The sequence below is a fragment of the Centropristis striata genome, chromosome 16 (assembly GCF_030273125.1).
Source record: "Centropristis striata isolate RG_2023a ecotype Rhode Island chromosome 16, C.striata_1.0, whole genome shotgun sequence".
In the NCBI taxonomy this organism is placed as follows: Eukaryota; Metazoa; Chordata; class Actinopteri; order Perciformes; family Serranidae; genus Centropristis; species Centropristis striata.
In genome coordinates this window covers 6,014,420-6,028,787 of record NC_081532.1, presented here as the reverse complement: position 1 = coordinate 6,028,787, position 14,368 = coordinate 6,014,420, and the positions used below count along the sequence as shown (strand labels likewise).

At 42.3% G+C, this 14,368-nt stretch overlaps 1 protein-coding gene across 2 annotated transcripts in view; it reads right to left on the bottom strand.

Moving 5' to 3' along the window:
• The window catches only part of pacrg (PARK2 co-regulated), a 195,268-nt gene that overhangs the window by 164,750 nt on the left and 16,150 nt on the right, over positions 1-14,368 (bottom strand). For both annotated transcript variants that reach the window (XM_059353322.1, XM_059353323.1), the window contains exon 2: positions 5,035-5,169. In XM_059353322.1, coding sequence (XP_059209305.1) covers positions 5,035-5,169 — 135 coding nt within the window. The remainder of the gene's footprint in view (positions 1-5,034; positions 5,170-14,368) is intronic.

Here is a 14,368-nt window from a genome sequence, read left to right as displayed (position 1 = left end):
TCCTGCAATGACCTCATCTCTCTTTCACCCCACTCTTTTGCTCTTGCTCTATTTCATTTTCTGTCTCTCTATCTTTCACTCTCATATCAAGCACACACTCCCACTGCGTTTCTCAAGCACAAGCTCCCTCATCCTCGGTCACCCTAACCACCTCATTTCTCCAGCCCTCCCTCCTCTCCAACTCTCACTCTGTGCGTAATTCAATCATCCCAAGGAGATGGATATCCGTCCCCTAGGAGCGCTTACGCTCTCCATTTCCTAAAGCGCTTGATCAGATTAATTGATTGTCCCCCCCACCCCCCCATCTCTGCGCCCCTTCTGCAGACTGAGACTTGTGTGGTGGTGGAGGGTGGGAAGAAATCAGGTTTGCATTGATATTTTTATAAAATGTTTTTTTTTCCTCCTGCCCCCAGACAGACCCCATAAAAGGACAAAGGGGAATAGATAAAGTACATGAGCCAGGAGAAGGGAGGAGGGGGTGCGGTGGGCGACATGGAAGGGTGGAAGCCTGCAGAAACAGACAGGCAGGATTTATAAAGAGGACAAAACAACAACCTGGAGCGTACAGGAGACACAGAGCTGAACAGGAGATCAAGGGACAAGATAAAGCAGATAGGCGATCAATGAAATGAAATAAACAAGGCTGTTTAGGAGGTGTATAGCACATGTGGGGTGAATGTGCGCGCATGCATCTGTGTACCATGATGTTTGGCTGCAAGCCCGCGGAGCACAGCAGAGGGTAGAGATGGGAGAGTCAAACCAAGCCCCACAGGGAACGCAGGAAGACCTCAACTCATCCATTATAACTGAGAGCCAAGCGGCTGCCATGTCTCCTGATTGCTGAGTCCCTGCGGAGCTGTCTCTGTCTCCCTCTCTCTCTCTCTCTCTCCCTTTCCCCCTCTCTCTGTCTCTCTCTTTCCCCCCTCTCTCCCGATCTCTCTGTTTTTGGCACTGGGGATGGCAGTAGATTACGGTGCTGTTCCAGGCCTTTGGCTTCCACGTTATGGCAGGGGCCAAATACACGCGCAAACATACACGCGCGCTCATGCACACACACACATGCACGCAAACACAAATACACACAGCAACACAAATACACATAGACAGGGATAGGAACTCGCTCGTCTCTTATCTATCTGCCGCACATGTTCCCCATACGTGTAAAGCTTTTACCTGAGCGCGCCATTACAGCTGAGGCTTTTACCTCTGGAGAGCCAAATTACCTTTCTGATACAACCTTCCCTTTTCAACTTGCCCTTGACATTTAGTTCACTTGCATTCTCCCTGTACATATGGACTAAAACACACACTAAAACCACACATACAGCAGCATTCAAGCATGCACACACACAATTACACAAAGTTGCACGTCCCCAGGCTCATAATTCTTTGTCAGTAAGACCTCACACATTTTCTACCTATTCTTCTACTTCTTCCTCTACAGTAACTTCTACAAATACTGAATGTCTGCAGGATAGACAGCACACACAGCTTTTGCAGCATCATACTGAAACCTCAGAGATGACCATGTTCTTTGAAGGTGCAAAAGATTTCATCCTTGGCAATAACAGGTAAGGCTCGCTTTTCATTTTGTTTTATTAAGAAAGGAAGAGACTGGTTCTATCGATAGGGAAATATTCATCCAATAACACGCGGCTCCAGCTCTCTACTTATTGCTATCTAAAATCAAACAAATACAGGGAGGCTCCTTCACTAACACTGTATCCAAACACAGGATGTTTTGAAACAAAAAAATATGGTTATTGCTGCACAAATAATTGTAGATGATTAAAAATTGATGTTTTCTGTTTCCACAATTAATCATGTACTTTATCAAAACCCCATGATGCAATATTTTTGATATTAACATTGATTTTAATTACTGCTTGGTAAATGAATTGCTTGGTATCAGCTGATCCCACTGAGAATCAACACCACACTCTGCAGTTATATGCAAGATATACGCAAGACTGCTCACATAAGCCAATTCTATAGTGCCTGCCCAGTGTGAAATGGTGGGGAGCTTTATTTATTGAGTGGCTCTTACAGAAAGCATTTAGCAAGCAAAAGAGACAGATATATATATTTCAGGAGTTAGTGGGCACAACTAAAACTAAAGCACAAGTGAATGTTGGCCTTATATTTCATGAGTAGTTAAACCGAGGACTCTGACGTATTTTATTTTGTTTCCGCTTGATGTGAAAGTTGAGCAAGTATGTGCTAACAAATAAGCTGATACAGCTTTAAACCTGCTGCTGGGCCTTCCCTCTGTCCAGCAAACAAAACAGTCCAAGTGTCACTTAAAGTAATAGAGTTGATAAATTTGATTTGTTTAAGATTTTCATTTAAAGAAGTGTCTATTGCGAAATGACGGAACATGATGGTGATTGAGCCGATGGCCCAGTGATTAACCCATTTAAGCCGGGAAAGCATTACCGCATTTCTACCATTAAAACCAGGAGCGCTCTTGCGTTATTCTACCTTTAAAGCGGGAAAAGCGGGAAAAGCGGATACGCCGTTTTGCAGTATTTGTAGTTTTTTCCACCTTTTTTCGGTCTCTTGGCCAATAAAATGCATCAGAATACATGTGGGATTGTCGCAATGCAACATGGGACTTTTCCAGAACTTAAATCATGGCGGAAGACGACTATAGCGGAGGGAGCTCAGATATAACAGCTATAAGCTCTAAAATATTCATTTATATCTGCTACAGAGGCTGAAAAATCGATTATTTAGTAGAAGTGTTGACACTTCTGTTGAATTTCCAGAAAAAAATTCAGGTTTTAGGGGGTTATTTTAAAATCGCCCAGAGATTTTACAGGCATTTTTAGGCCTAAATGGGTTAAAGAATTTGCATTTACAGTATTTCGAAGGTATTCCGTGGTGACATTCTCCGTAAAAATCACAAGCGGCCGACCTTTTTTCCATCACCCAGCTGTGGTTGGTCCACCAAAGAGGGTAGGAGGAGCTAATGCAAAAGACTAGCTCTTCAATTCACTTATTTAATTATCTAATGTAATGTAATGTATCTAATATCTAATATTAATGTCTCTGCTAGTGTTGCTAATAAACAGTTACTATGGCCAAGCAAACAAACAAACAAACATGGAATGATGACTACAGACAATGAAGCTACAGTATATGAGTGAAAGTGAGATCCCAACACACACCTGCAATAATCGCTTATTGCCACAGGTGCCACCAAAGAGAACAAAACAGAGACTGAAAAGATTGTAATTTTAAGTTTAAAATCAAATTTTTTTATCTCCAGTGGTTTAAGTGTACTCAAAGTGTGTTCTTGTATGGCTGCAGGTGCAACAGAACATATTCCTGACATTAAACCAGGCCTGTTTGTGTATTTCTTGGCCCCATCAGCTGTTTGCTGCTGCACAGAGGCAAACATGTACAGGCAGCATCTTTGTAGGAAGCTGAACTCCTGACCTGAACACACAGACTCATCAATACAGACAGTCAAACACAAATACACTACACACACATACACACATAAACACACACATCCTGTACTGTATGCTTGAGTACTCAGCACACAAACTAAATCAACACACCATTTATTTTTCTTTCCGAAAGACTCTCTCTCCTTCTCACTTTCCTCAGACTTTTTTATTTGCTAGGGGGCTGAGCTCTCAGACTGGGATTGATCCGGAGCTGCCGTCTTGAACCTGTGCCCCGAGGGCAGCTCAGTGCAAACACGCCGCAGCCCCTCTCCACTTACTCCGATCATGGTTACACTCTGTTACACTACAACCACATTTAAACCCGCACAACAGATGCACACACAGCATGTGTCACCTCTTCCTGAACTGCTTTAAACAAACAGTACGCTGATAAAGACTGATTTTGAGGAAACACAAATCATATGGGAAAAAATCTGTCTCCTCTTCCAAATCAGACACAGGCTCATAACAGAAAACATTCCATAGACACTTGTTCACAGTCAAAGTGCAAATCCAAAGAATGGCAATGGGCTGGGAAATAAACACTTCTTTTGAGGAGGATTTTTAAAAATGACTAGCATGTGTATAAGTATTGAGGGGAAATCAATAAGCATAACAGCTGCACTGGAGATGACAGCAACAATTTCATACACCACATCCCATTTGCTGAGTGCTTTTTCATGGGCAGAGCACAAAAGAAATCCATTATTTTTTGCAAACGCAAAGATTCATTTGAACATTTTACATAAATAATTCATACAAAGAGAGCTTTTACAGTGTTTTCACCTGAAGACAGACAGCTAACTAGCAAGAAAGCTCACTCACACACCCACCCTTCCTTCTCTCTTTGAAGTAGGGAAAAAGAGGAGGAAAAGGCTATAATTTGTTTGATTCATTTATCGTTGCTTACTATGAATAAATGTCATTAAGAGTGGTTGCTGCACAGCGGTTGTGAAGTTATGGAATAGCTGGCAGCATAACGGGGGCTGAAATAAAGCAACATGGTGATTAGAAGAATGTATCCATCCCACACACACTGTGCCAGTCAGGAGCCTAATGGCTCTGTGGAAGCGTGCGCATTGAAGCACACACACTCACATACAGTACACACAAATACATGTGAAATGAGTCTCTGTGTTTTGCTGCAACTGCCCTGAGTTCCTATAGAGTTTGTGATTGATAGATTCTTTGATTGGTGCTTTGAGACAGGTGGAGCCTTCAAGTGAGCTAATCTACACTGCCTCCTACAGGAAAACAGCCCACATTGGACCTGTGAATATGTGAGAAACTGTCATCATCACCTTCAGCCGAGCTGATAATGATGACAATAAATGGTGTTTGCACAGCGCCTATCAGGTCTCAAATTCTTGACAGCAACAGAGGATTCAAACAGTATGTTGTGTACAAGGACCGCTGTACCTCAGAGTTTTGTGTTATTGTAATTTAAAAACAAATCTGGGAAATAGATTCATCTGATGTTTTTTTTCCCTGATCGCAAATTTAGCACCCTAGCCTTTTTGTTAATGGCGTGTGAAAGCAGAAGGATTCGTCAATCCTTCATGGAGGGCGGCGCTCCTACCTTCCATGCAATGCGGTTGCCTTTGGGGTCATGTTCCAGCGCCATCGGGAACTCTCCGCGCTCGTAGAACTTGCGAAAGATGGTCGGTTTGGAAGGGCGCTCCCGAAAAGCCCCTACAGCCGGGGGACCCTCCACCTGGTCAGACACAAAGGAGAAAATGGGAATGAAGAGAAGGGAGGAAAACAATAAAGAAATAAACAGAATGAGACATGCACAGTAAGTGAGAGTGTTGTTTTATGAAATCAGAATTGACTGTGTTTTCTCCTACAAGAATAGAATCACTCCCACTGCCTCTTCTTAAAAGTAATTCAGGGAGACACATGTGCCTGCTCCTCTGCTCCTCTAAGGAAGGAAAACACAGATAGTGTGCTTGTGTGTGCGCTGGTGTGTGCACTTGTGTGTGCGTGTGTGTGTGCGTGTGTTGGCCCTGTAGCCAGAGGCACTGCCAGAGGCATTGTTAGGATCATCTTTTCTCTGCCTCCATATTGGATATGTGCTATTACTGCGCCACTGAAAGCCATTGGGACTCCTATCACATCAGCCACAGTGTGTGCTGCTATTGTTGTGAGGGCCATTGGTGGCGGTAGCCTAACCACAGATGTAAGTAAATGCAACACACTGAAATAGAAAGGGAGGAGTTAAGATTTCTAGATTAGAAAAAAAATGTGGCTACATAAAAAATGCCATACTAACATGCCATTTAGTAAAAACATGCCAAAAGAGTAGGTTAGATTTTTTGTTATGATATGAAAGTTTAATGTGAGTTTTATATGAATGGCACTTTACCGTGTTGTGTGTGGAAGGTCCCTTTATTGCACAAGCTGGAGCTTTGTTTAATTTGTTTCTATGACAACGTTAACAAAAAGAAAGGCAGCTGCTACCGGACCGTTTATTATCTGCCGTGTTGTTGTTACCGGAAGAAGTGGAAATATTATGTAATGTAATTTTGTGTCTTTTTTTTTGTAATTTTGTGTCTTTTTTTGGTAATTTTGTGTCTTTTTCTAATAATTTTTTGTCTTTTTTTAGTAACTTTGTGTATTTTTTGGGTCATTTTGTGTCTTTTTGGTCATTTTGTGTCTTTTTTTAGTTATTGTGTGTCTTTTTTTGTCATTTTGTGTCTTTTTTTAGTCATTTTGTGGGGGTTTTTTGGTCATTTTGATACTGCCTCCAGCAGCCCCCAGGTAATTTGAGTTTGAGACCCCTGCTTTAGATACTATGTATTAACAGGTTGGATAAAAAAATTTTAAAACGGACAGCAACCAATGTATCTCTGTAACGAGATATATTAAGATTAAGACTCCCTCATTAGTCCCACAACAGGGAAATTCAACATCTGCATTTAACCCATCCTTTTTACACGCCACTGTGTCTGGGGAGCAGTGATGGGGGGGGGTTAGGTGCCTTGCTCAAGGGCACTTCAGTCCTTGACCTGTCAGTCATGGGATTCGAACCAGCGACAAGCCCAATTCTCTAACCTCTACACCACCGACTGCCAGATAGACACCTAGTCCTATTCCCTCTGATACTCGTGTTTTCTAACAGCTATACTAATATATATGTCAATATTGAGCAGAACATATTCTTAAAACAAATGTAAAATTGTAAAATGTGTCATATATACCATAATGTCACAGTACAAATGTGATTGTATTTTTTTCTTATTTTAGTTCACATTTATTTTCCTGTATATAATCAGATTTTTATGGAAAAAAATGACTGGTTACACCAACTGACACTGGGTTCAAATCACATCATTGACCCTCGTACACACATTGAGTATGTGGTGCATTGTATGCTATTTTTGACTGGTAAAATCAATTTCGCATTAATACATGATGTGTTAAAACATAAAACATAATTTCGGAGCCTCAAAGGGACCAATTACCCCAATATACAAGAAAATGGCCAAAAACTTCTCACTCAAGACTCAATGGTGAGTTTGTTCAAGTGAAAATCACTTAGAGGAATATGAATTTATTTGATTGAAAACATTAGAGCTTTGCAACAGCATGTAGTAGTGGACGAATGACAGAATGTTGGAGCCAATCTCTTTCCTGCCTGTGTCTCTGGTGTGTATCCCTCACCATCTGTGTCGCACTGCCACATGACTGGCAGATGTGTTGCTGTCATTAATCCTCAGATTACCACCCATTGAGAAACAGAATTTTGACACAGCAGCCCACAGGCAGAGCAGAGTGGGACTGGGATGTGTTATCTTTGGCAGCGCTGGCCAAGATTAGGGCGCAACTTGAGAGATTTTAAAAGGTTTTAGTCCATTATTATGATGCTACTCAATGGTAGTTTAGTTTTCCATGTTACATCATTCAGCAGTGTTGCCGGTTTGTTGCATAATTCGAAAAACAAAATAGATAGGGGGAAAAAAAAGCCTAGAACCAGAAACGTAGCCGAGTAAAACCGCCACCAAGGAATGATGCAACATGGAACAAAGTTTAAGTTACATGTGTGACGTGGTGTAGCTGGTGCCACGGCTAGGCTCAAGAGAAACAAGAAGAAAGGAGAAACGATTATGAGGGACTCTGAGCGAGTGTCTCAGAGCACTCAGTGCATTTAAACAGCCCTAATGCACCGTGGGATTGCAGCACAGTGATTTCAAATGAATCTGTTTGGAGCATTTGTTTACCATGCCAGGGAATGCTGAATAATATTATGCTGAATTAATAGGCACAAGTTTGTATACCTGCAGGAGATAGACTACCTTAACAAAATGTCTGTGACTAACAATGCATGTAAAACACAAGGAAAGGCACTTTTTTAGTATCACCTACTGTACTAGCCAAAAAGAAATCCATCCATGAATAAATGATACATGTACGTCTTTTAAGTCCCATCTTTTATTTCCTCCGCCAGGAAGGTTATGTTTTTGTTTGGTTTATGTGTTTGTCTTTCTGTTAGGAGGAATATAGAAAAAACTACTGGCCCGATTTTCATGAAACTTGGAGGAATGGTGAAGCATGGGCCAAGGAAGAACCCTTTATACTTTGGAGCAGATCCGCATCACGGGGTGGATACACAAATTATGTGTCACTTTTGTGAACAAAATAGAGTATTTGTGCTGCAATCATGTAATGTCGGTACACTGGGGGAAAATGAGTTCCCAATCATATTTCATGGCTCACCTGATCCATTTCCTTTGCTCTTCATTGTCATGCAAATGCCAGATATCTGTCAACGTGTTTAAATGCAGTGAAATACAGCACATCTTCTTTGTAGAATCCATGTTGTCACAATATGAGATAAAAACCATGAACACACCAAAGTTGGAAGGTGGACTTCCCATCTGGGGAAAACCAACTATCCATAGAGCATGTGAATGCATCACTGGCCTTAGCAGAGTTCTTCACTGTCCGATAGCCATTCTATGTTTGAGCAAATTTGAGTTGCAATAGTGTGTTAAATCGTGTATAGAAACAAAAAAATGTCACACCAATGCACAAAGAGAGATTGCTCCCAGTTTTTCTTGTATAAGATTTTAATCAGTTAATCAATAATTGCTTGAATCGTTTTAACTCAGCATTGTCATTAATAGTTAATTGTCAGCTTGCCTCACTAGAATACTGTTTCTGTCTCATCACATCAAGCACAAAGTACATTACAAGAATCTAATGCCTTTTGTTGTTTCATTTAGATTCATCACTATTATCCGTTTGTTTTCGCTCTTTTCTCTCTCTTTCTCTGTTCATTCCTTTCACTGCAGGAGTTGTTTTGCAGCCCTGCTAGTGGAAATAGGAAGCTGTAAAGCTTGCAAGATCAGTGCTGCTCCAGCCTGCAGGAGTGACAAAGCCCTCATATCCAGGTAGCTACGACGGCGGTTGAGCCACGCTGCACAGGGAGGCTAAAAATAGCTCAGACTGGGCAGCAGGGAGAGAATGAACCCAGACTGCATTGACTGGCTGAGCAGCTTTTATGGTCAGGAATGATGACGCTGCAGTCACTTCCATGGCCTGTGCTCGTGGCTGAGGTGTTGCAAACTTCACAGCTATTTCCCAGTTTTCTCTCCAATAATCATCACTGGCAGGGAACACAAATCAGCAGCCAGAAAGATACATATACATGTATGCACAATGACACATTGTATTGTGGCCATGCACGCATAAAAGCCAGAGCCCATTCCTTGATACTGGTGTGGGCTGCCATTCCAAGCGGCTTAGGGGCACTGTAATAGGAATTGCATATTGGAGAGATTATCACCTGCTGGCTTCCTGATGTCATTCCAATGATCTGCCTGCTCCTGTTCTGCCATTCATGACATTCTGGTCTAAAGCTCCTGCATGCTGAGAGACAAACCACTATCACTGAATCCCAAAGTAATAGCCAATAAACGTGTTTGTTGAACATAAACTAGAGTTTGTTTCCTGTTTTGTAGCCCTCGGAGAAGCCAAATGAACTCATGGAAAGAGCATGACAAGCAGCTAAAGAAGCACCCTGCATCCATGTTGTGAGCAGCAACATCCCTAAGTTTTGCCTTGTATGGGTGAGCATGCATTTCTGCTAACTCAATTTAGGCTAGCTGTGCTGACGACAACTGCTGCTGATTCTGTTGTACTGTTCGCCAGCACGTCAAATCATTTTGGGTCTGCACGTCTCCCAAACACATTTGAATCATTGGTACGGTTTTACAGTTTTCCGCTCCTCTGCCTGAATTTGTTGATGTGAGCAGCTCAGAGGGGATTGTGTTGTTATATGAAGTGGTAAGAAAAGCCCCATGCAGCGCAGCGTACCCCCATGTAATCCAAAATTCATTCCTGTTCTAAAACAGTGGAATAAACACAAACACAGACAGTGAAAAAGATAGCAAAAGGGGAGCCTATAACATAGACCTATACAAGCAGATAACATCCCGCCCCTCAGTGGAGGCCATAAAGCGAGCCTGTGAGGCGACAGACTCCAGAACAGAGATAGAGGTGGTGTAAGGCAATAAAGGGAGGAAGTGTCTGTTTTGTGTGCCCCTGGTGCACACATCAGGGAGTCATAACAAGGCAGTACTGGTCAGATGAGCTCCAGGCTGTCATTTCTCTCCTTCGCCTTCGCTATGCCTCCAGATCTGTTTCCTCCCTAATACTGTTGTCCACTCCAACTAGCTCCACCGTAAACCTGGCTGCTGCAAGACCCACAGAGGCAATAACACACAAACATGAACCCATGCACGCACACACTCGCTCACACACCACACATGCTGAGCTCCCCATGGGCGAGCCCCTGCAGAGGTGATTGAGCACCGGCAGGGCCTCGTGCTCCTGTCATTTATAAAGGTGTCACCCTGAGAAACAGAGATGCTCCCTCTAACCTTATTAGTATGGCACTTCCATGGCTCTCCTGCCTGATTTTGACACACAGAGTGGGTGGGGTATTCAAAAGGCGCGAGGAAGAAAAAAAGAAATTAAATGAGAGGCTGCGGCAGGATAAAGGTGGAGGGTGAGATAGGCCGGCGAGAGACAGAGACCTGGAGAAGCTAAGATGAGAAACAGAGACAGAGGGTGACGAAATTAAAAGATGGAGATGGAGAATGGATCAGGGTGATGGAAGAATCGTGGATATGACAGGAAAAGGGGAGAAGGGGAGACAAGAGGTGTGGCTCATCAATTCTGAGGGTGAGTTCAGCGTGGCGGGGCTGCTGCAGCATGTAGGTGATCCATCACCGTGCCTGGGCCTCCAGCTCCAGCTCTCTCTCTCTCATCTCTCCATCTCTCTGCTATATACCACCACCCCAAAACACCTCTGAATACCTCTGATAGATGTCTAGTGAGGGGCTGTCAATTCATTGTCAACCCTGCATTGCCATCACCGCTGCACATTTCCTCAAATGAGGCCCTCGTTAATCTCCCTTTTCATTTCCATCCATCTCCTATTACCCTCCTGCCTCTTGTCTGTCAGGGCAAAAATGCATTTTGTTGCATTGGATTTGTGTGGGAACAAGGGTGCCACTGCACATTGCATTGTGCATTGCATCACCTGTTTACTGAGGCAGCAAACAGGGTAGGCACCCGCTCGCTCGCTCGCTCTCTTGATCTGCATTTCACTGCTGTTCTCGGTTGAGAGGTTATTGAAATCTAGCTCCATACAGAAGGCCGCCTTTCCTGAGGGAGGGAGCGGTGTATGTGAGTCACACAGGATGGAATAGACAGGCCGAGGCTCTCCTGATAAGGTCAGCATGCACATCGCTGCCACAGGCAACAAAATTAGCTCTTTATTTACAGGGCATTCTCCACCGTAGCCCAGACTGCTGCCTGCCCTCCGGCCACCAGGGATAATAGCTGGGCTAGAGATATGTGCTTTATTCTCAAACTGCAGTTAAACGAACAAGACACAGACAAAATAATGGAGGTATTTAAGCTGTTAGGGAATCTCTGCTTATATGGTCAAACAATCATTCGACAGGATATTTTTGCTTACTCATTCTCTCTGCAGGGCCAAACACAGACTGGTGGGAGGCTGATTCCTTTCAGAAGAATAAATCTGCAATATTTGTGCAGCACTCCATTAATTTCTCATGACCAAACAGCAAGAAGTGCAATCAGTCTGCGAGTGAGTTTCATTATGTGTAGAAATTAGCCCTGTTGTGAGAGACAAGGTCGGATGAGAACAAATGAGTAAAGAGCTCTCACCGGACGGGAAAACCACAGACTGATGAAAGGTAACAGAGTCTTTTGTTCAGAGCTCACAGGACCATAGAGGTGTGCTTTACAATTGTCACTGTGTCACAGGCTTTTGCATCAACTGTACTGTGCACGCAGACACAAGGGCAGGGATGTTTGTAATGAAAAATGACGACACCGCTAGGCAAAGACGACATAACACACCTCATGTCACTACAAAGACACGAGGATGAAACAGGTGACAGCCACCTACTATTGAACTGTGTGCGAGAGGGATAACTTTAAAGAAGAACTTCAAAAAGAAGCTTCAAGCATTGAAGAGCGCCCCGCTGTTTTCTGTCTCCTTTAGTTTAACCCCATCACTTAAAAGAACAGCATAGACACAGGGAGACGTTAACGGGGTGTGAAAGAAAGAGTTTGAGGTAGGAGTTTGAGGGGAGGAGAGTAAGTGAAAAAGGCTCTGTACGAGCAAGAAAAAGAGAGTGAGCAAGACAGAACGAGGGAGAGAGGGAGTGAGAATGCCCTGAGTATTTTCCATCTTCTCTGTGTGGCCCACTTATCAGCCAGGCAGCAGGGCAGCCGTGTGCTTACAGAGCCCTATTGGCTGATTCATATCACCAAACCACTGTTGAGATGATGGCTCAGAGTGAATCAGCAGAAGGCAGACTATTGCAACTCTTACTACTTGTTAAGTGAACAGGAAACCACATGCAGTGAGCCCACAAGCCTAAACTTTAAAGAAACATGTCAGTGCACATGTGTACATGCCTCACAGTCTGAACTTAAGATGCACTTTCATTTTGCATCTTTAAACCATGTAAACACAAAGGAATACAGAGCATCACACATGCAGGTTTTGTTTGTGTGGTTTTCTTGATGAACCTATCATTGATTGGTTATTGATTGGTTGACTTACGATATTTTGTGGCCCCCAACTTGATATGAAAGTTTAATGTGAGTTTTATATGAATTGCACTTTACCGTGTTGTTTGTGGAAGGTCCCTTTTATTACTTTTTTTGGTAATTTTGTGTCTTTTTTTGGTAATTTTATGTCTTTTTTTAAATAATTGTGTCTTTCGAAATATTTTTGTGCCTTTTTGGTAATTCTGTGTCTATTTTTGGTCATTTTGTTTCTTTTTTAAGTAATTTAGTTTTTTTCAGTAATTTTGTGTCTTTTTTTTTTAGTAATTTTGTGTCTTTTTTGGTCATTTTGTGTCTTTTTTAAGTACTTTAGTTTTTTCTGTCATTTTCTGTCATTTTTTTTGTAATTTTGTGATACTGCCTCCAGCGGCCCCCAGGTAATTTGAGTTTGAGACCCCTGCTTTAAAAGGAGCAATGTAAATAAAGATAATTAATTAATTTGTTCATTCATTAAGTCCATAAATGCCTGTGTTGCGTACCGTTAGCCCATGGAAAATATATCGCTCACACACATACACACACACACACACACACACACACACACACACACACACACACACACACACACACACAGCATGTGGGGGTGTGACTGATACGAACATGTTGATCATCACCAGGCTGGCTTTGTTTTGAAATGGAGAAGAGAGGTGTCAAATGCACACGCTGTAGTGAATCGCAACTTGTTAATCAAAACAATTTTATTAGAATTGAAAATAATAAAGCCTCATACAGTAGCCAGCTGCACTTGAGTGGCTGTCTGGCCGGCAGCCGGCGCTTATAGAAAGCTCTGCCATGTTGACATTTACCACTATCCTTTTTCATTTGTTTACTGCAATGTAATACATGGCTACAAGAAACATATTTGTGCTGCAACATATCTGACCGCTTCAATTTGTACAATTTGTGTGTTTATTACTTTTTGTATGCGTGCATATGAGTTGGCATACAGTATGTCTGTGTGTCAGCAAAGACACTGAAGCACACTTTCTAGTCCTGGCTGTTAAGAGAGTGAGGAACGCACTGATCCAATGCTTTGTCTTTACAGCCCCAATCAGTGACGACACCTGAAGGTATTAAAACACTGCGCTGGGCCATGAAATTAATGAGACACAGAAGGAAAACTACATCCCTGACCTGCTGCAGTTGCCACTTCTGATGCTGAGGAAGAAGAATTTAACTGTCCTCCCAATTTTATTCACCAAATAAGTAGCTTCTTGTCAATAAACATCCTCATAACGGCTTTTAATTTATGGCGGGCTGAAAACCACCTCATAGAATATTAATGTTCCCGAAGTCAGTGACAACATTCTTTGTTTTAGAGTGGCGTGCTGGCCACAGCTCAGAATAGCATAGTATGACTCATCCAAAAATGAAACCTAAGTTTGTTTTGCAGGTAAGGAGACAGTAAACTAGGGGTGTGCCATATCGTATCGTTCACGATAATATTGGTATATTTTTTTTATGGTTAAAAAAAATGCATATCATGATATTGGCAACGTTCCTACTTCTTGATGTTGTGGTTAAAGTTGTTTTGATCACAAAAAGCTACTTACTCCCTGTCGGTAAACACATGCAGCTTTCAAAATAAGAGGGCAGTGTGTTAAGAGAATCCACCACAGAATTTACAAGAAGACTGTCAAAATAAGATGCCTTCAATAAAACATACAATAACCTTTATTCTCCTTTACAAAATTTCATTAAAATATGCCCCCGGAACCCCTAAATGGTTATTTTTATTATTTGCTCATACTCAAGAGTCAAGAGTAATTTTTTTTTGTATTTGGCAACTGTTGAGATTT